General features: G+C 39.7%; 2 protein-coding genes across 2 annotated transcripts; both read right to left on the bottom strand.

Annotated features, from left to right (window-relative positions):
* Positions 1-7,216: 7,216 nt before the first annotated feature.
* On the bottom strand, positions 7,217-11,761 carry socs9 (suppressor of cytokine signaling 9). The gene is made up of 2 exons (XM_026192064.2): positions 11,619-11,761; positions 7,217-9,643 (listed from the first exon to the last, which is right to left on the bottom strand). Exon 2 carries the CDS (start codon positions 9,493-9,495, stop codon positions 7,864-7,866), a length of 1,632 nt encoding a protein of 543 aa, XP_026047849.1. The 5' UTR covers positions 9,496-9,643; positions 11,619-11,761; the 3' UTR covers positions 7,217-7,863.
* Positions 11,762-14,356: 2,595 nt separating this feature from the next.
* samd4b (sterile alpha motif domain containing 4B) lies at positions 14,357-22,901 on the bottom strand. The gene is made up of 12 exons (XM_026192063.2): positions 22,390-22,901; positions 21,783-22,253; positions 21,387-21,629; positions 21,135-21,244; positions 20,727-20,813; positions 20,101-20,374; positions 19,771-19,856; positions 19,417-19,532; positions 18,980-19,172; positions 18,347-18,473; positions 16,199-16,282; positions 14,357-14,886 (listed from the first exon to the last, which is right to left on the bottom strand). Exons 1-12 carry the CDS (start codon positions 22,583-22,585, stop codon positions 14,858-14,860), a joined length of 2,016 nt encoding a protein of 671 aa, XP_026047848.1. The 5' UTR covers positions 22,586-22,901; the 3' UTR covers positions 14,357-14,857.
* Between the last annotated feature and the right edge of the window lie 502 nt (positions 22,902-23,403).

Below are 23,403 nucleotides of genomic sequence, written 5' to 3'. Positions count from 1 at the left end.
CGGTTCATCGTTCTGTGAAAATGCAAATTGGGTTTTTCTTAATGAAAAATAGAATTTTAGAATTTCAACATCTACTGCACATCTTATCATTACTCATAATTATATAACAACTGACAAGTCCAGTGTGCTTTGAGTCTACCATCCAGTCTGCTTTTACAAACATTTGTGGAAGAAGGGGTCTTATTAACCGCCGTTATTACAAAATGGAAGCATTTAGGAACCACAGCAATCAGTGTGAGACAATGTACAGTTACAGTGCACAGTCACTTAGTGCTGAGGTGCATAGTTCATAAAGGTCGCTGACTCAGTAACTGCAGAGTTCCAAAACTCCTCTTACATTAACATCAGCACAGAAGCTGCGCACCAGGAGCTTCATGGCATGAGTTTCCTGCAGATCTTCTGTGTTCCTGGCCCAGTACTTATATTCTATTGTCCTTATATTTCACATCATGCTATGCCCACTGAAAAAAATTATAACTGAAAGTATTCTTAGCTACACGCAGTATTCATGTCATTGTATTTGTGGAAAAACATCTGTTTAATTGTCCTTTTCCTACATGAAGTTATGTTGCTGTTTTTGGTAGGAAGTAAAAATGAGATGTTAAAGTAAATGAAAACCCAGTCTCAGTATTATGATAGGACCATCAGGTATCCATCTACAAGATTTACTGAGCAAAGCAGTTCCTGTTCATCTGCAGTGTTTTTCACTATAGTCAAACTGAAATTCATTGAGTTGGCAAATTCAGCTCTCGAATCTGTTTACTCATCACGTGGCATTTTGAACTGCGTTTTTTACAGGTCTGATTAAATGAGCTTGAGAATATATTAACTGGAACACAGAGGAACTCAGAGGTGTTAAAAAACCTCTGAGTTGCATGTGATACAAAAAAACATCAATCACCAAAATGAAAAACAACTCAAACTGTTATGTCAGCTGTTAGGATACAGTTTGGTCAAAACTGCAGTAAATAACTTTTTTGTTAACTTTCCAGCTCCCCTACAGTGGTTCAAACTCATTTCCTTACAAGTGTCACTCATTTTGACGAGGCCTCCACTGGAACTGAAGAAGCAGATAGGCAATAGAAGCATAATTTAAAAGAGCTGCTATATTTGAGATAGTCATGTCTGCTGTATGGCACCAGGGAAGCCATTAAAAGGGGTATAATGACTTTATTATTCAGTATTTATTTATTTTTTGTAAAAATTGCTTTATGGAGAAAAGACATTTTTACATATTGGAATGAAAGTTGAGCTTTTCTGTGATAAGAGCTTAATTTTACACATTTTTGGCAGGCGTACACAGCTCAGTACACGCATAAGGCAGGTGTTTTATCAACTAAAACGGATCCCAAACAATAATCAGGCAAAGTGAACTCAAGCCGCTGTTCAGCAATCAATAACCACAACTATAATACTGAGCAACAAACTAGAACAAGTGGCTGCAGATGCTGCAGACAGCACAGTAGCACGCTGCACAGTTATTAGAGGAGAGCATCATACGGCCAAGCTAACTTTCACTCCAGCTCAGCAATGCAATATACATTATCGGAAAAAAATTACTTACTTTTGTCTGAGAATCCTGCACGCATATTACCAAAAGGAGTCCAGGCTGATCTAAGTGGGCTCCTGTTCATCTGATTTCATATAACCCACCTTCTTTAGAGTATCATTATTTTAAATTGTCCATTATTGTCCATAATGCTTTTCAGCATCGTGAGCACTTGCTTGTGCTTGTAATTTCTTTTCCTGAGAACTATAACTATATAGGTTTGACTCCTAAAGCCTGAAAATTGAATCCATTGGATGAGCAAACATGCAGGGACAAAGCTCGTGTGCGACATCTACCTGCTCCAAAGTTGGTTCTAATGCTCTTATCCTGCTTATAGCTTATTGTAACATGTGTTAAGTTTTTTTTTCCTTCAATAAAAAAAAAGGTTTAAAAAAATAACAAAATAAAATGTTGTTAATGCCTCTTTTTTTTTTTTAGCTGCACTATTTATGCCTCTCCTGGCTTCTGCTTGAGATATTTCTGGCACTTAATGGCACAGAGCATTGAGCATCTGTTTTTCACAATGATAATTAGCAAGCTCCAATTCAAAATTTCAAAACCCCAGTAGGGGTTTGACAACAGTTAGGTTACCACTGCGTTGAACACATTTCCAGACATCTCAAACGGTCCCCTGTGGACTTTGTACAAAAACTCCCTGTGATGCATCTTATTTCTAACCAAAGAAAGATGGCAGCCGGAAGTGCCATATCAAGGCTCAGTGACCACATGTCTTGATCTGTCATTTATCAAAATCTGTCTCATTTTCGGGCCCATTTAGCAGTTAATGTGTCAAGTTCTTGTTTGATTAGCTTATGTCTAATTATTGGTCACAAGTCATATTTGCTACATGATTACAGTGAACAAATTCTAACTGTAAAGCCAGGCACAGTTCATCCTCTGCTCTTATAAATGCAACAGACAGAAGTGATGCATGTGGGTGAAATGGAAATATTTTTGAAGCCTTTTTTTTCTCCTTTATAATATGTGGCTGATATGTAGGCTAGATCTCTTGTGATAAATAAAACCATATTGCAGCTACAGGCAGAAGGTCAAATAGTACTCAATTAAGCAAGAAAGTAGATGAACTGAATGAATACATTAACAAAGAGTAATGATCCCTGAACTGTACATAGCTGCTTTTCTTATTCTAGTACTCTATGCAATGATATTAAGAGCAGAGCATGCCAGAACTCAAGGAAATTTGATTTAGTAATACTTTACCAATAGTATTGTAATACTTACAACAGATGTCTAACATACAGTGTATTTAGAGTTATGCTGGACATCAACCAAATGCAGGACAATTAAAGTCTCAATAGCCAATGAAGACATACAACAGGTGACACACCCCACTGCATTTAAAGCAGTAAAAATGGAAATATAAAAGTTATGGAATAGACAAAGGAGCACAGGGAACAGGACAGAGAAACAAGAGCCAAACGGACAAACAAAGTCAAAAGGTGGGGGAAGGGGTTGCAACAAGTAAAACCAAAACTAGAGGAACCATGACAGAGACAGTGACAAATGACTTATTCTTACAATGCATAATTAACATAAACTTACTTAGAAATGTTATATAAAATGAAGAAAGGTTCTTTAATAACTTTAGCACAGTAGTGTGGTGTTTATTAGTTTGAATGATTAGCATAAAGGCCATATACTTTAGGTTTCTGTCCTCCACAAATGTATTTTCCTGTAAATTAATCTTGTCCGTTCACTGACAGTACATTAACAGGCTGGATATCACTGGGTCCAAAAGGAGCCCGATGTGAGAAATGACTTTGAAAAAAATAAAATAACAACCAGCTACTGAGGTCTACACATTCCTTTTATCGCTTGAACTTTTTCTACTGGTCATTGCAGCCACTGTGCGACAGCATAATTAGTCACAGAGCAGGTGTTATGCAATGTAATGTATCATTTATGCAATTATAATTTTTTCTCTACGTTCTATCAATGATGCATGGGCCTTTTCACAGTGATTGTGAAGGCTTATTGTAATTAACCATCTTCTGAGAACAAACAATGCTTATCTATAATTATATTTGCCTTATCTTTGTGTCAATTACAGTTTGTACAAACACATTATGATACACATTACAACTATATTTTGATGCTAAATTAAATAATATGTTAATTTACAAGCTGTTGATTAAAACTTCGGAACATCCTTAGAACATGCCAGGGTGTTAGTTATGAGCTTCACAGGTTGGAGGCTGGGATGTAGACTGTCAGGTGTCACTTACCCTGCAATCTCATCAATCTGTGTAGTATCTCTCTGGGCTTAGTCGTGGAATGCCCTACACCCCTATTATTCCATCAACAATCTGACAGCGCAAAGGAGAATAAAAATGGCAAGAGACTGAGCAGTAAGAACACAAACAGCTCTAAATTAGAATATTGATGTTTTTCTGCAGCAAAGGCCTCACAAGAGTTCCAATACATGCATGAGAGAAGCAGGAGTGCATTTGGATTTTAAATAAGTAGGAAAGAAAATAATGTGCTGTCAAAGGTTTGCTTCCAGGGAAACAAACATCAAATGTACGCATGTCACTGTGTGACAATGTACCTCCTGAGGGGGAATTGCAAGACTTTTAAGAACTGACACTTTAATAACTCACAAATTACTTACTTGGTTTTGACAAGAATAGACAGGAATGTACTGATTCATGTTCAAGGTTGAGATTCAGCTGGATTCGTTTACTGACCAAAAATAACTCTCGCAACCGCGGTGTTTCTCAGTCACAGAAAGATATTCTTCCTCTCTGGGTGGATAAGGAGGATCATGTCTAGCTGTTTGCATCTTGCAAGAATTCCAAATCAGTTTGATACGCCCTCCCCTGAATTAATGGCGCAGATCACGCCGCATCTCATGGTAGTTGAGTTTTAAATCTATGGGTTTACATACTGCACGCTAAAACAAACACATCAAAAACAACCCCTGGAACCTAAGGTTGCTACAGGTTTTTAGCTGAATAAGCCAAGTCTGTGCCATATCAAGCTCTTTTTTGAGCTTTTGTTAGATTATGACAGGCAGATTATTTGGGAAAGTAATTGTCCCCAGGTGTTATGAACATCCCAAGCTTATTCTCCACCCTCGTGATTTTCAACTGTAGAGATTAGGCTCAGAGGAAAACGGGTCCAAACAGGCACAAACACACTAAGTATGTGTAGCCAATGAGCTTTCTGATTTGCTTGAGCATCCCATCCCTCTGGGCCTCATGATCCAGGGAAAGAAAAGTCCTCTTTTTACCCCAGGACCTGTAATACCTGCATGATGAGTGCCACCGTGCTGCCAGCTGAAAAAAAAAACTAACTCAATCCCTCCATCTCAATGCACCACACACAAATCACACGGTACTGAGGAGCCAGGGGGGAACACACTGAAGCTCTTTACAGCCACCTGCTGTGCTTGCAGTAATACAGCATTTTGAACTAACTGAAATTATCTTTGGTTTGTTTTTTTTTTCTTTAATAGCAATTATAAAATAAAATGGCAACTCTTTATTTTGCAGGTCTGTAATTTCCTAATAATATCTACATAGAATTATTGCATTTATTGGGTAAATAAAGAGCTTGCTTAGCTGTATTTAATGACAATTAAATGGTATCGCATTGACAACTTACATATTCAAACAATGCATGCTGAATTGTATGCTTGCTTGTAAACAAATTTTAAAAATTTAGCATCTTTAGCTGATCTGCTCTGCTGGAAACTCATTGTAAATGCTGACTGAAAGGGTGCCAGCATAAGTAATAATTAGCACGCTGTTAAAAATTGCTTTCCAGGAATGCATATATGAATTTGGTTACAGTTCTTTATAGCTACGCAAATCTATGGGAATATGTTGCACAGACACAAAAAACCCATCTTATTATTGGATTATTTCTGCCATGAATACCTGATTGCAGAGTCTTGCATACTGGTGGAAGATGCACAAACCTCGAGCTGTTCAGGGACTCAAATTGCTGGTGTAGCCCACACTTGTGTATGCATGACAGGTCAAATGTCTTCCATCACTCATTTTATTGTTGAGTTTTTATGGTGACTTAATTAAGTACACAAAGGTCAAAGGCTCTGACTTTGCATTTTGAATGCAGACTTTAATGATGCATTGGAACTGCTGCTTAAATAATAGCAGCCTCATTATTGGATGAGTGCTTGTCATGGATGATTTACATTCTGCATGTCAAATGAGCCATCTCAGGGAGAAAACAACATCACAGTGGCTCAGAGGACGAACTAGGTCCCATCTCCATGGTTTCCCATTAACACTGGGATGGTTGGCTTTTGTGACTACCATTACTTAGTGCACACAACAATTAGCAGTGGGGGTGTCTCTTCTGTGTATTCATTAATACAAAATGCTGTTCACACATAAGAGTGAATAACTCCCCTGCAGGGGTAAGAATTTGGAATTACTCTCAAAATAAGTCATAAATATGTCACTGACCACATAAGTCTGACCTGCGTGAAAAGCTTCAGTCTTTCTGCGTTGCTTTGGTAATTGGAAGTTTAAACACGTAAATATGTAAACACTTCATTTGCGAGATTTGCAGTGCTCATATGCAAACTCAGGACAGAATTATACATAAATGTGTTTATTTTAGTCAGGTAATATTAATAAAACAGATAGTACGGATTGTGTATGTTCAACTCAACACACATAAAGCAAGATTTTACAGTCTGATGAGAAGACAAGACATTTTTTGGTGATTTGTTTTTATGTTTAAACTTCAGTGTTTCTGAGCATTCAACACAGATGCATCACATAGCATTGTATTTTATTTATTACACTATAGCCTTTACGACCCTACTCTTCCCCAGCATGTAGATTTACACACTGTAAACTGTTCCCTTTTTGAGCACCTTAAGGGTTTTAGTTTAGGACTGATTTGTCTTTGCAGAGCTTTTAGAGCGTACTGATTTTTGTCTTGGTAACTGACTTCACGTCAGCCCAGAAAAAAGCTCAAATTCATTCCATCTCCCATCATTCTCCCTGTTAATTAAGATTCACCAGTGCTACTTCATTATGGTAATTTTGTCATTGAACTGCTGGAATGGAAGATTAGTGTGGAGACACCCTACCTCTTTCAAATACACCCAGCAGGAAGTATAGCAACAAGATCAATTTTCTCCCTTCACATCACAATTAGATGCATAGGGAAAAATGTATAAAACAGATTCAACTTCCAGACTTATGGAAATGCACAAAAGTCAGAGTTTGGGCAAAATAAGGTACATAAACCGCAGGGCTTTATAATTACATTCTGATCACAATGCGGCTGACAGGTTCATGCGAGCCACATGTAATCCTGACTAAACTAATGAAGACTGCCAGCACTGACTGCAGCAATTTAACTGTACGGGAAACCAACAGCTTAGGATTGAAGCTGAAAGGTTTAGAATCTGAGTATAAGACTTGCACACTTAAAATAAACTTGGGGGAAAAAAAAAATATATATATATATATATATATATATCACACTGTGCTAAAGAAAGGTATAAAAGAAAATGGAGTGTTTTACTTCACTCCCTGGAAGAAGGACATTTTCAAATTAGTTTCACCGCGTCCAGTGTCTCCACTAGAAGCACCGGGAGTTACACCCACCAGCGAAAGCATACTTGTACATAACTGCAGCAAAGACAGGACTGATACCACAGGATGTTAGTTAGTCTTTAATTGCAGTTAAAAGTAAAAATTAAACTCAAAACTAATGTGAGCACATTATCAAATCCAGTGAGTGACAAGCCTTTGCATCTTTAATAGGACCACGTAGCATATGCACCTAACTGTCATCCCTTATGATCAGCCCTGGGCTATGTAGGCAATTATGATTAATACCACAGACGTGCTGTACTTCAGCACCTCACTTACAAGAAAGAAACCTTGTCAGTGCGTGTTTCACCTTCTCAGCACGTGACTGATGAACAACTTGATTATAATCATCTCCTTTCACTCTAGGACTCCCCCCCCCCCATCGTTAGATAATTAAGCTGATTTAGTCACACTTGAAAACACAGATGATATGTGAGGATAGCCGTGAACAACACACATCTAAATAAGTCTGTTTAATTTGAGGATAAAGAACTGAATGTGCAAGAACAGTGAGATTACATATTGCCTCATCAGTGTTGTTTAGTACAATTTGTTAAGACCTGTACAGCAGGAATATAATAAATAAGTACAGTGTGGTGTAGGTTAATACAGCCAAACGGGGTGAAGAATAAGACTCACTTCTCAGTTCAGTTTAGTGAGACTTGCATTAAAAATGTATTTGGAAGTTTCTCTAAGTCAGTGTTTTGTTGTTTTTCATTCCCACCAGGTATCCATTCGCCGTACACGTACTCTTTGTTTATAGTGGTATTCTTTCAGGTGCTTTTTTAAAGCATTTGGAATGGGAAGCATATTAATGCCATCATAGGTGGTGCAGCTGCTAATGACCGCTCGACAGATGTGCTGCAAGCTGAAGGGCTGTGTGCGGTGGATGGGGTTGGACAGGAGGGGCTCGAAGAACATGCAGGAGTTGGGATCCTTGTAGTGCTCTAGCAGTCCTGTAACTGTGGGCGCGTGGAAGACACTGGGGTCATGAACATCGAAGCTAAAGTTGTGATTCCACTGTTCAATACGTGCATGTAGTGAGCGGCCATAGCGGCGGAAGCTAACTGAAAAGAGGTAGTCTTCCTGGGCAGAGTCCCGCAGTAGAAAGGTGCCTTCAGGCTTTCCCTCCAGCAATGTCTCTGCCTCGTAGCGGTCCATGACTCCCCAGTAACATGGGAGGTTTGTGATCTGCAGCAGGTCTGGAACTAAACAGTGAATGTAATCAATCTGAGTGTGAATGCGATAGCTATCGTGAGATTTGTGATGCTCAGTCTGAGGAAGAATTTCTCCAGAGGTCATGCTGGTCGCAGTTATGTCTGGGTCAACCAAAGCGTCGGAGACAGCGTCGCAGGTGTGGACGGAGGCTGATGCAGAGGCTGCAACTTCATCCAGAGTGTCCAAACAGCTCTGTAAGAGGAGTTGGTGTTGCTGCTGTCTTTGGAGAAGAAGCTGCTGTTGCTGATGGACGGAGGTTCTGTCAGTCTCAGCTAAGTCATTCATACCATGAGCCAGCTTTGGGCCGTGCTTGTAGAGAGGGTTAATTTGGGCTGTAACCTCAAATGTGTGGATCTCTGCATTGGGAGGTGGCTCAACCCCTTGTTCAATGCTGATGCGCCTGCGCTCTCGTAATCGGTCATCCACATCCTCCACTGCAACTGCCATGGTTGAAGTTGGGGCAGTGCACACTACTGTAGAATCTAGCAGGGGAGGCTGGGTAATGGGGGCCGTGTGTTGTTTAATGAGATACCATTTCTGAGCCAGCTCTGATCCTACAGGGAAAGGGCAGTCATCCAACATCAACTCACTGAGATGGATCTTGCGCCTCGAGGAGCCACAGGCACTTGATGATGAAAGAGCCTGCGGCAATGGAGCTGGTGCCGCTGCAGTGTGTGTCTTTATTGGGAAACACTGCCCCATTGCATCTTGGATTTTTTGCCTGAGAGTGCGACTGCTGCTTGACCCTCTCCCCTCACCTTCACTAGATGTGGGTAACTCTGCAGCAGAGCCAGTCGCTCCCAGAGTTGGTCTTGCTGTTACTCGTTCCTGTCCTAGTAATGAGGCAGCTACTTCAAAGCCCTGCCATCTCCAACTATCCCTCAGAGGGGAAGGGGAAGATTGGTCTCTGGTCTCCAGTTCACTCAACAGCTCACCATACTCAAAGCCATCACTGACAGGTCGCTCAGCCGCAGCGTCGTGGGAGGAAAGGCCTTTTTTCTTCCCCTTTCCACCTTTCCTTCCACCGCCTGCATCTCGTCTCTCCTCTGACCGGCTCTGTCTCACCTTGGGACGAGCCCCCCTCTCTCGATCTTTTCCTCGGTTCCCTGACTCCTTTGGTAATGACATGACGGAATATGTGGAGACAGTTTCACCAATCCAGGAAATTTCCAAGGAACAGCTAATTACAGTTATCTTTCAGCAAATGATTTCCATCCACATCCTGACATGTCACTCTCACCATCCATGTATAGTGGCCATACAGACTTTACAATGCCTGAAAAACAAAAAAGAAAACTCTGTTCAAAGCTCAGCTTCAACCTTATGGAATATTTATAGATAACATAATGTCAAAATTCTGGTGGCGCACACTTTGTTGCCAGTTTATTTCAAATGCTCATATAAAACTGATGCAATCCAACACAATAGCACTTCTCAGAATTTCACTGTGTTGAAATCTAAGGTTTATTTTTGTTTAAATTGTTTTAGAAAGGTGTTGACCCTAGAGCCGAGACTGACATTTTCATTATTGATTAATCTACAGTTCTTTTTTTTTCCTTTTCTTTTTTTTTTTTAACTCAGACTTGAATCTTAGGTAGAGAAAAGAGGAGGAAAAAAACTATACAGGCCAAATGTTGGTTTATGGTATTGTTAGACTGCACAAGAGAGTCTTTTTAACATTAAGAAATCTTGAGTTTCTATGACATCAGATGAGTACACAGAGTTGTCTGTACTGGGAGTAGAATACATATTACAAAACTTTATTACAAAAGAATATACAAATAACACATAACAACACATGATTTAGGAACTAAAGGAGAAGTACTAACAACTAATTTTGAAGAACTAAACTGCTTTCTAAGTTTTGTGACCTCTGATTTTTCTGTAAAAATGTTATGTCCAGAGTGAATTTTAGCATATCACAGCTTTCAGCAGAACTGATATCAGAGATCATCTAAATAGAGCCAATGAATCGGTTGGCTGATAATGGACTGTTGTCGAACAAGTGCAGTCCCTTTGCAGAACATAGTGGAGAAAGAGATGCCTGAAGGTAAACTAGAAATTATGTTGTTATGCAGTTTGTACAGCAACACAAGGCAAAATCCATTGCATTGTTTCCAATAACAGAGTTGCGGCAATTCTTAAGACTTTGAGTGGTCAACAAGGTGAAAAATATCACACAAACCTAAAGTTATTTAATTATTTATTTGTTGCTCACAGCTTCGAGCAAAATTCAAAGTGGCTCCCTTTTTTGCTAGAAATCCAAAAGGTAATAATAATATACTTCTTTTTTTTCTTTTTTTTTAATTACAGGGCTTGCGATATTAAGATTGTTTTGACATCTGAAGTGGTGCAGAAAAAGTTCGTTTGTTGGCCACGGTTAGCAATGCTTTCCAGGGGCTTTGTGAATGTACTTCTGTGGCTGTCCCGCTATGTACAGCATAGACAAGATAAATTAAACAAAGAATGACAGATAAATCATTTTAATAATATTAGTGATTATTTCGGATTGTAATTCATGCTTTCATTTTTACACCCATGTTTAGATTTTCTTATGTTTAATTCAATTAGGCTCCAGCTGTTGCCCCCATGTCTTATGTCCTGTCTTGTTAGAGGAGCTGGCTTTTAGAAACATTTAGATATTAAACTTCACATGAAGGTTGACAAATGGTAAAAACACCCACTTTTTCTTCCCTGCGTTAGGCTTCCTTTTATTTGATTAGGTGTCTTGAAAAGCACTCTGTGACACAACTTCTGAAAATGTTTTATGAACAAAGCTTTATACCATTCTTAAACAGCAATAAACTTTTTTTTAACGTTAGTGTCTCGGCAACTTATAGAAATGTTAAAACTGTTTCAGTTTTAACAAACCGACCAGGGGCAGCAGTATTATCTGGGATCGAGCTCTGTCCTCACAAATCACACCACCCGCTATTATCGAGACACCGGGGATGATCGACTTAAAAGTAAAGATTTACGAACTTGTAACTCTACAACTGAGCCGACCTCAATCGTCGTTAAATATGTAAATTTACCAGCCAAATTAAGTACTTAATCATTTATGCAGCGTGAAATACACTAAGCAAGAACTAACAAGCTAACATTGTTAGCCGACAGCTGTTCAGTGTTGATACATGCTAAGCACAGCTAGCCATCCGCTAACTCTACTTTTCTGCGGTAGGAAGGTCTTTGCCTTGCCTACAGACATTTACATCGGGCTTATACGGCCACAACACACATGTTGAACATACCTAAGAAGTTGTAATCAAGTTCCCAGACCAAACAGACGTTGTTTCTTCTTATTTAAACTAAAGCCGTTATTAACAGCGAGATGACTAGCTCGCATTAGCTTGATGAACTGCGAGAACCGCGCAACCCGGAAGTAAAAACGTACTCTGCGGTATCAATGCGGCGACTCTTTCAACACAAGAGCATCTTAAAAGCGACTCACGAGTTTCCCGAAGCCTCATATAATAAAAAAAAACCAGACACAAACACAGACCACAAGTTAATTTGCAAAAGAACTGAACCTCTTTATTTGGACTGTCAATGATCCGACGGATGTTGCATTTCAGACCATTCACATATGAGTGACAGTAAAAAAGTAGAGTGTAAGCATGTGATGCAAAAAGGTTCATAAAACATTAGAAAAAGTTGGGGGAGAGTTTTAGAATTAAATATAACTGGTACAAGATAGATATATGCAGCTGGTGGGCTACATTAATTCAATAATAAAGCCATGCTGGGACATGAACATGGTCTCAGGACCACTTGGTAGACGTCTCCATGCGACACAGGCTCTGTACCTCCGTAGTGGGTGCGTGGCATGTTAAAATACACCAGCCTGAAACTAATACATGCACTTCTCAACTAATATCACGCATCTTGGAATGTAAACATGGAGTAAACATATTCCTTGGCCAGTTATTAGTGTTCAGTTTACTCATAATCACATCATGATTATGTGGCTCAGAAAAGCATTGTCACCCCCCTGCTGCATCATCTTTATAAACACACACGCACACACACTCTTGTAGAAATCTGCCGCACTGTACCTCTGTGTCTATTTGAAGTAACAAGTAGGCTGTCCAAAGCAACAGAGGCCATGAGAAGGATAATCTGAGCCATCTGCAACAACGTAGTTGGTATACAGGATAGTGAAGAGTTAAAAATAAAAGAAAGAAGTCTTAAAGCCACCATTGCTAACTCACTAAAGTCCTTTGCGGGCATGAGTGTGATGCTTTTAACAAGTCAGATAATCCCAAGAGCCTGCTCTGAAGAAATCTATGACTAGAATGCTTCTCATGACCATTATTAAAACAAAAGCTGAGGATGCTGGAGCGAGAATTTCAGGCACCACATAAACAGTTTATGAGAACATGACAGCTAAACAGTTTAATCACAAGGTTTGAGAAACAATTCTTTCTCACCACCACATGACCAAAAAACAAAAAAACAAACAAAAACAAAAAAAGAGCCGTTAAGTGCCTCATATAGTTATACCTTTGAAAACAAACAAACAAACAAACAAACAAACAAACAAACAAACAAACAAAAAACCCACTACTGCAACTCATATGGAGTCCATGGATTGGGGGGTAGAAGACTTGCTTTTGGGATCTACCCAGCCTGCTCAGGTGTGAGAAGGCTTCAGTTCTTTAATGTGTTAGATTGTGAGACAATGGATTATGCATGACATCACAGAACATGAATCTGGCATCATCCCAGAGAGATGTAAACAGTGACATTTAGGCGAAATAAACATACAACATTAGTTGCAAGATTTCTGTTCTCCGGTGACACTGGGCACCATCAACCACCATGCCCTCTATCTACAACAGTGCGGTATTAGTGTGGCAAAACATGCGATTATAGAAAATAAGCATAAGTTATCAATATCAAGGGAGAGTAAAAAATACAATTGAAAAAAAGATATCTGTAAATAACCATCTTTACTAGACAGACCTCCTATTTTTGATGAAATAATAATTTGAATGGTTATCCCTGTCTTATGTTGCAACCAAAAGTGATCCAAAAGTTAAGACCATATTACACATACATGCACCTCCGGCTCTGCCACATTCACAGACAGAGGCTGTATAAGACAGTTTTTGATTCAACACTGATACCACATGATAATGTTAGGGTTCTGAGACTGAAACACATTGAGACACAAACAGAAAAAAGATGGACATCGTCAAGCACCTTGAAAAGTATGATTCATCAAATCATCACATTGGCCATTTGAGGAAGAGGGCACTGCGAGGGTGAGGCGCTGTGCTCCATAGCATTTATTATGAGATCAAGCTTCATTTTCCAAAGCCAATTATAAGGGGGCCAGAGGGTTGAGATGGGTTTCATTTAGTTTTCTCGCCTGGCATTAGACTGTAAATTGAAAACACTCTGCGCTCCTTGCTTTTATCAATTCAATATCAAATCAGCTCTCACACAGTACAAACCTCACAGCCCTTACTCACCCCTCTGGGGATTCCTCGGCACAAAATGAGATTCATCATCATTTATGTAGTAGGGCATAAAATAACAGAGACAAATTGCAGCTGGTATAAATTCTTTAAACCGCTGTTCTTTTTTAAAAAATAGTATACCATTTCACTATAAATGTCTTTCTCAAATTGACAGTCACACAACCCTTCTCTTTGGCTTGGTAGAAGTTTAGAGGAGGAGAGTCACTTCTATTTTGACTACATGTTCAGGGGAAAAACAACCAAGAGAAAGGATAAACCTGTGGTTGAATTACAAGCTGTTCTTCAAGCCTTTTGGTCATCTCTCTCCTTCCTTTGACACAAAAACATGCTCGTTAGAGACGACAAAAAGAACCAAGGAAAGCTGACCAAGTTTCAACCAACAAAAGCCCCAGCTATCACAGGTTAAAGAATGATTACGGTGGCTAGAAAGCATACTGGTGTCTGTATATCAGCACCTGACTACAAGGGGAACCTCAGTAAGTGTGTAATTGAGCCAAATACCATTTAGTGCCTAATATCAAAGTTCATTTATTAAAAGTGCCTTAACTCTGGCTGGAAATCTTCAGAATCTACACATTATATGGTGCAGAGGCTGTTGCTGTCAGTGTGTTTTGGATAGAAAGCCTTATTCCAAGGCAGAAGGAAAAGAAGAGTAACTCATAGGGCGGAACCCCTTTATGAAAGCACCAATCTACTGTTTTTCTCTCACAACGGCAAACTGAGCCTCTGCAGATCATGCCACAGTCCTGCAGGTGACACGGAGCAGTTTGCACAGTTAACCTTTTTTTTCTCTGTCCTGCAATATAATAATCATCTGTATTCCATTTTTAATAAACTTAGTTGTATATAATAACGTACAAAAATATTAGAGAACATATACACAGTTTTTTTGTCATTTTGTAGTGACTGCTTTGCCTGGTTTTCTGAAGCATACGTTTATCTTTGTGCTGGGTGATGAGGAACTGAATAGGCCTCAAATGAAGTGTATTTTTCCTTTCTTCTTTTCATATTGTTGAAGTCCGGTCTGTTCCATCTGAGGGGTAGAACAGAGACACGTTAAGGTACATTACATTTATAATCACAATGTGATAAGCATGGCATCGCTGAAGGGGCATGTCACTGTCCTGCTGCTAAACTTACTGTTAGATACATATATTAGTAACATTAAGAAAATTAAAAACACTAAATCCTATGAAATTTAAATTGGCTTCTGTCTTGCAGTATCACTGATTTAACACATACTATCCAGTATACAGACAATCTGCAGATTTCTATTAAGATTTATGCTGCTTCTGGCCCTCAGGCCCTTTATGCATCCTTGTTTTAAGATATACAAAGCCAAAACAGAACATAACTTTAGCCGCATCAGTTAAAGGAATGAAAATATAAAATTTTCCAAAAGTCATGCATCTCATAAATTATTTACAACCACAATACTGGACAATTATACAGAGCTACTGATGTTGAAACACAGGTGCAACCTCCAGAGCTTAAAAATTAAGCCAACATAGAAGTGGCAGTGCAGTTCCTCTAATTGCTACTCGAGTTTCTCTTCCAAATAGAGCACTGCACAGACCCCCCCGTGTTAAAATGTCAAACAGAATTAATAACCATAAAACAATCTGGCTTTGATCCCACTCTAAATGGGGTGAATTCTTTTGTAACTCATCCACCTGAATAACTGAGTCAGGGGTGTGGCCACTCTGACAGACAGGTGTCCTGCCACAGGCAGCTGGAGCTGATCAAGTCTGCTAGGCCTCATCCACTACTGTTCATTGTGTCTATGCTGTTGGAGCCTTTTCAGTGGATTATCTGACTAATGTTATGGCTTCTTTTATTTCAGTTTTGGTGAGTGAAATTCTAGTTTTTATTAGTCTTACTTGGCACTAATTACCTCAAATGAGATGCACCCATACAGTTTATAGATGCAACATTCTAATCAAGCCTGCTAGCATTAGCGGATAAAGTAAAATTTGACCCTGTGAAGCATGTAAGGTAGCTTGTGGCTGAAAAAACAATAGTAAAAACTTCTCTGGGTATATCCATTTTTTACACTGTCTTTTGTTTAAAGGGCTCTTTTTCTCCCATTTGACTAGTTCTTGGGTCAGCAACCTTCAATATCAAAAGATCTATTTAAGCTCTTCCTACCAAACAATAAAAGAAAAAAAGCTGCAGATTAAGAAGGATTACAGGATTACATCTTTTTTGTTTTATTTTGTTTTTTAAAGCTTGCAGGAGTGACAGTTAAGGGGATCGTGGGCTGTCCACCCCTGCTCTTCTGCTCTAACTGAAAGCTGTGTACACGTTTGCCAACCAGTGTCCCATTTAAAGTTGCTGACACTTACCCCCTAAGGCATGCTCTGTCATACTGAGGCACAGTGATTCCAGCGTAGGGTTGATCTCCAGGTCAGCACCTGGAACTTGGCATTCTGAGGAAATGAATAAAACTATTAGTCCACAGGAATGTTAGGAAATGACATACTGTCACTACACTAAATTTAGAAAACAAACAAACAAAAAAAACATTTATATATATAAAATCTGCATTAACGCAGATTAATCTGCCTGACTCACATTTAGATTACATTATTGAAACACAATGTGCAAAAACACAGTGTGCAAAAGAATCATCATCACAAGGTTGCTTATGCTCAGCTCACCTTGGTGCTGTAATCTAAAATTGAAGTGAGTAACACTAATAAAGGGAGTAGTTCTGTTTTCTAAACAAACAACATAAGGCATATCTACAGATAGTGTTTAATTCGGTTGAAACGACTATGAACATTACGAAAAATGGAGGTAACTGGCACAAGAATTTGTATAAATGGTGTAAAAGTCTAAGGTTTAACATCATTTTACTGTATTTTTAAAAGTGTTTAATGAAATGTAATTTATACTTACAAATAGTTGAGGGGGGGGGGGGGGTTTAACTCAAGAGTGAGATATAGGTCTGCCTTTGCAATCCTCTTTTCTTTCTTACATCAGTTAGCATTTCACTTACTTAAAAAAGCAGACTGTGACTGCAAAGCTTTAGATGTATTCTGATGTAAGTTCTGATGTAAATTTCAATCGGTTTCAAGAGAATAAAGACATGATCGATAGTACAACACTGGTCTGAGAAGCAGAAGTAAAACGGAGCTTGAAAGTTGAACTTCCACAAAGGCATTTAGGTGTTTGGCTGACAGTGATGTCTAGACAGCTTTATAAGGAATCCTCTGGGATACTCAAAGAACATATTATGCTACAATAGTTTTGTTTTGTCTCTGTACTGAGGAACAAAACTTCCAAAATAATAAAAAGGTTTATATCTGAGAGTCCTACATCATGCTGTATAATTCTGGCTGCTGTCACACACCCTTTTTACTTGCATATATGTTTTAACACCTTATTTTGCTTTGACTGGTTATAAGATAAGATAAGATAACCTTTATTAGTCCCACACGTGGGAAATTTGTTAGGGAAATTTGTTGTTGAAATTTCTATGCTAAAGCTAGAAATGAAAAATAAGGTGTATGATGTATGGATGCAGGCATGTTGTTACACTAAATGAAGTGTAGGAAGAGCGTGCAACAAAAAACACAATGCTATAAGAGGAAAGTCAGAGGCAGATCACTGTAGATGCCACTATATTGAAAATACAGATTTAAGCATTGAATCACAAACATAACAAGGTCAGCAGTTCAGGAACGCTTCTGTTCATAAGCAGTAAGCTGCCTGAAGTGCAGTAAATTAGGAAACATGGTCTGTTGTGCAGGACCAAGCTTTAGTTTGCAATTAAATATTTCCAACATTTATTCAATCGATCGTTTAAAAAATGCAACACAATCTTAAAGCAGATTCAGATTTGGACTCAGTCAATTAGAAATGCTGTATTTTTCAGGTTTTTGTTTCTTGTGTAGTGTAGACACTGAAACTATAACCATACTGAGTTCATGTCTGTGGAACTATACATTTCTGGCTTTCACACACTCCTTTATGGAAATATCCGAAGCTGACTCTGCTAAAACACGACAGATCCATTACAGGTAAATTTGCAATGCTCACGTCTGGCATCTGGCACACAAAACAAGGCAACCAAAGGTTATGTATACTATACAAGGCGACAGATTGTTTTCTGCAACATGCTGCTAAGCCGTCTTGTTAGTTTGTCCTTGGCACAGAGGGAGAGACACTCTCCATTCTGGCATCTGACCAATTCATAGCTTTTTTTTTTTTTGCTTTTTTTTTTTTTTCACAGAGGTTGTGTAGCTTGTTCTACTTGCAAAACTCAGACTGAGATCCAGAGCTTTCAAATATTCCAATAGCCATTTCCAGTTAGGCATTAAAAAAAATACTTTCAGAACATGTAGGTAAAACTAGGTGTTATAAAGTGTAAACAGGAATCCCAAGATGTCAAGAAGGTTGTGTTTACATGTTGGCACAGAATGTGGTACATTAAACAAGCACTATGACAGTTTGTGGGTTAGTGCATATATATATATATATATATATACCTTGCTGCTGGAACATGAGCATGGTTTGTGGGGAAGTGTGGACAGGGAGCGAGTGGGTCCGCTGTACAGAGCTGCGACTCTGACTTGGCATGCTGTTACTGCCTCCAGGGTTGGCAAACCACAGGCTCTATATATTGGAAAACACAAGTTCTCCTTACACAAACATCACTTATCCAGGAAAACTGGCAAAGTTTCTTAAACCTTCAGCTAGGTTCTCAAATAAAAACACTCAAATTATATAAAACTATGAAACCAGTTTTACTGTCAAATCTGTACTGATTAAACCTCTTTTTGGGGGCAGTTTTTTTGCTTTCAGAACAAAGATGTATTATGACTGTTTTAACGTGCTTCATACTGACCAATACCTTCTCACAAAACTATTCAAATTTACCCTACACAGAGTTCATATTAATTGAACTTTGTTCAACTATTTTTTTCTGGGTCATTTCTACACCACTTAGCTCACCATTTGTCACCAGCGGGGTTTACAGTTTGAGAACAACTGGTTTTAAGTCATTAAATCTTTTAATATTTGATTTTTTCGTAGGCTATCTAATCTGTATAGAAGTTAAAATTAGTAATGCATGTTACAACTTGATGTCATAATATAATTATAACATTTAAAATACTGACTTGTCTACCCTGTCCTGTCAGCGCAGGACTAGTGAGAGTGTGCCGTGGAGAAGCTCCCCCAATACCAGCTGGGAGACACATGCGTCCAGCTGGAAGTCCACGAGGGGTCATCTGGAACTGCCTTTGGCCGCGCCGCCCTACACCTCCACTTACAGAACCTGCTGTGGGGAGGGAGTTGGACCCATAGGTCCAGCTGGAGTAGCAAAACAAACACCAGAGAAACATTCCTTAGAAATTATAAGGATTGTTGAACTATTACAGCCATTTCTTAAGAAATGACAGCAGCAATTTCAATTAGGAAAAGAGGAAACTAAAAAGAAGGGAAAGAAAATCAAGCTAACAGATAACAGAGACGAATCCAGAATCACAATAAACTGATGTGACAGCTCTTCTGCTAAAGAGGAAGATCAAAGGTAAAAGAAGGCCAGCACTCTCACCCTTTCTGACGGTACCCAGGCATGTCCAGCATAGCTTTCCGAGGGAACAGGCGGAGCAGTTTGAGGACCTGCTGCTTCCAGGAGACCAGCCTTTTCTTGTGAGTTTCTGTGAAAGCCTGTCAAAACAAGACAGCAAAAAGGAGTGAAATAATGAACAAAGTATTAGCAGGATTTCTGGAAATGCATTTGGAATCTGTATTTATTTTTCAGTTCAAGAAAGAAACAGGCAAGCTTTTTTAAAAAGATCTTTTTAAAGGCATTATATTTGTGTTTTAAGGTTGTCACAAGTTCCATTTACAACTGCATCCACACATATGAGCAAACAGAGAAAAAGCTTCATCTTCAGTTTCTTACCTCATGTATCAGACACTTCTCAATTAGCTGAAGGTAACAGCTGATATTTTCTTCATCTGGCCTTGACACCAGCAACTGGGTGCAAACTGAGGGGGGGAAAAAGCCACAGTACCCTTCAGTATGAGTGATACCTGCTGATCTCTGTTAATGGGGGTTGGTGAAAATGGATTATTCTAAGTATTTTTGTTTTATACAATATCCTGACCTGGGTATGAAATCTAAATTCATAGCTTTTATAAGAAAGTTGTAAGAGAGATTCCAATAAGGACTTGGCCACCAATCTAATTAGCAACCTTCATCTACTCCGTAAAACCTCTACTGTATTCTTACCTTTACCCATAACACGAGTGAACTGTCCAGCAATGTCACCATCTGAGATGGGTGCACCTGAGGAATCTCCATCACAGGGAGGTGGATTGTTGGATTGGAAGCCCTCTGGGGCCGGCTCTTTATCCGTTCCTGTTTTTGTAGAATCTGAAGGTGAGGTGGTGGTGTCTGAAGCAGTCTGTGCTGCAGTGGGTGGACTGTAGGCCTTAATAGGTGTGATGATGATCTGCTGCAGCTCCTGGAGGGCATTGCGTAGGTTTCCCCCTTCCAAAATATCCTGACAAGAGATGACGACATCATTGTCATATGATAGCTTAAGTTTTACGGGTGCTGTTGTGAGCGGAAAGATTGATTTCCAAGTTGGAAATCCAGATTGAAACTGTAGCCAAGAAAACGTTTGCTCCACTGAAATGTCTTACAGGAAGACACTGAATTCCTACCAGCCCTCCTCCATGTTTCTATGCCAACAAGCAGACTGGGAATTTCCCAATGGAGCTAAATCACATGACTGTCACCAAGTACATACTCAAGTGCAATTTTGATCAGTGCAATTGAAAATTCATCAAGACAAAGCACCACTGCTATTTTTTTTTTTTAGCTTGAGAAAAATATTATCCGATTTGAATTACCTTTTCTAAAGACTTGAGCACACTCTGCCTCTCTCGCAGTTTTTGGATACTCAAGGCAATCTTATGTCGTGCTCCTTTAGTGACGTTCTAAAAAGGAGAGAGAGAAAATAGCAAGATGGCATAAGAAGCAGGAAAGTCATTTCTTGAGGGAACACTGGGCAATTTATACAGTTACTAAATAACAGACCTAATCACCATCTGTTTCATTAAAGCCAAGGGGCAGAGGCAAAATCGCACCATTTGTATGTGCGACTGGGTCGATATAACTGTAGGGTGCGTTGTTTAATTTCATGCCTCATTGAGAGCTGATGTATCATCAGGTTTGAGGACAATAATGTTCACAATTGATAAGGAGTGTAGAATAATCAAAGCCTGGCGCCAGCATATGCAAAAAGGAGGCTTAAAAACCTGTGACTCCAGGTGCTGCTCTGTGAGAATCATCATCTCCTCATAGGTCATCTGGGAGAAAAGTGATGCATATTTATGAAGGCGGAGACTCTTCAACCATGCAGGAACATCTAGAACAAAAAGGGGGGGGGGGGAAAAGTTACAAAAAAAGTCACATTATATTTTGGCTTAAAATCACCCCAGCTGTTGGCTGTGCATGGCTTTTACCAGAGCTTGGAGTGCTCTTGGACTGGTTAGGTAAAGAACTCTGACCTTTCATGCCACTACCATCCTCCTGGAAGGTGTTGCGAACAGAGCCTTGTTCTTCTGTCTGCTCACTGCCTGAAGAAGCTACGCTGCTCTGGGGCGAAAGGGGTGCGTGATCTGTCGGAATAAAGTTCTGCCGGCCCACTGCGTCATCCTGGCTAACCCACTCAGACCCACAAGCCTGGGAACTGGAAGAAATAATGGACATGGACTTCTTCTGAGGGCTGGGCTGCATCTGCCCACAAAGGCCTGGAAAGGGAAACATTTCAGATATGAGCAACAACAAAAAAAACTGTTTGTAAAACAGTCGATATGCTTATGACTGATAACTCATGCTTTTACTAAACCACTTCTTATGTTTTCCCAAAAGATGAAAAATGAGAGTTGAATGACAAATATTACCTGTATTATTGCTGTTAATAGGTGAGGACATCCCGCCTGGGAATGACATGTGTCCGTTCTGGCCTGCTGAAGGTGTGCTGGATGAAGGAGACTTGTCGTGCCAAACAAGGCCGGGGTCCAGAGACTCTGCAGAACTGGGCCACTCATCTGAGCCTTGGCGTGGGTGGTAGGGGCTGGATGGAGCACGTGGTGTATACCCACTGGAAAGGTGCTCCTCCAGGTGGTTCAGCCACATGGCGAGAGATGTGCGGTCATCCAGTGTGGTGGCAGGGTGGATGAGGGCATAAGATAGCAGCTGCCTGCTTTCTTCCACAAACAGGCTACTCTCAATAGTGTGACTCAAAACCTTCTGCAGCAGCTTCATGTACTCACATTTGGCCTCACTATTACGTGGTTGCAGCAGAGGCAGATGGGACAACAGCAAGGAGACCACTTTCTCTTTTGGTTCCTGGTGCCATTGGCTGACAATTGCTAACGACAAATAGATTTTTACATGTGATTAACATTTTATTATTTAATATATGCTGTCTTTCATTTTAGAAAAACAATTAATATGGCTGTAATGATAAAGTAATTAATAATAAATAACACTTAAGCTCTCAGCTACCTGCATTGTTGGCCTCAGCTTCAAGGATGTGGATGTCAGTGCAGTCTGCCAGCCAGTGTTCAAGGCAGATGTGTAGAAAGCGAGCCTGGGTGCGGGATGCCCTTTTCAGGAGGGACAGCAGCGCCACTGTCTGTTCACACTCATTCCAGCCTTTGAACCAATCTGTGAGGATACCTACCTGGTCTCGGAACATCATGGCGCGTCTCCTTGGTAAGGAGAAAAAGAATGTGCCAACAGGGAGCGGGCTACAGGAAAGGCTGCTCGCTCAGACACAGATGGGTTGAGTCCAGCCCCGCACAGCGGGGTTGTATTTTCAACAGTCTTGGGATTCCCCTCAGACTGGACCGAGGGACCCTCACATGGTTCAGATGCAGGAGAAACTTCAGCGAGGGATGTGGCGTGGATTTTTCACAGGATGTCTTTAGGCTGAAAGTGAGTGTCAACTGTAGTGGCTAATCACACAAACAGGAAAATATTTTTTTCATTCCGGCGTGTTCTGGATCATCTGCACCCTATTACAAAACAAACACAGAAAGCAAACCACATTGCATACTTAAACTAGACATTCGGTGAACTGTCACATTAATTCTAAAATCGCATACAAGGAAAAACTTCTTAAATGTAACATCACTGCAAGGGAGCAGCCAGAAGTAGCTTATGTTAGAATAAGGCAGTTGAGCAATCTATTGCCTCAACCTTGCAAACAAGGTAACAGTAATGACTCTGTTAGATCATGCCAATGGATCATCAACTTCAGGGAGAGGAAATAATAACTGACAATGAGGGTCTAATCTTATATCATGATCATTAATCAGAGATTATGGCACAAAGTGCAAATAAAACAGACTACTGCTATATTATAGGCATTATAAAGACCTCTCCCAGGTCTATGCTTCTTAAGTCACAGCATCATTATACAGGCGAGCCATTCACAAAAGGTGTGTCAACACAGTTATCAATAAGACACTGGGTCAGTAAAACGTAGAGCAAAAAAAGTCCGCTATTCAAAAAACA

Source organism: Astatotilapia calliptera, chromosome 14 (assembly GCF_964374335.1).
Source record: "Astatotilapia calliptera chromosome 14, fAstCal68.1, whole genome shotgun sequence".
NCBI lineage: Eukaryota > Metazoa > Chordata > Actinopteri > Cichliformes > Cichlidae > Astatotilapia > Astatotilapia calliptera.
Note: the sequence above shows the minus strand (reverse complement) of the source record. Positions and strands in the feature narration are given on the sequence as shown.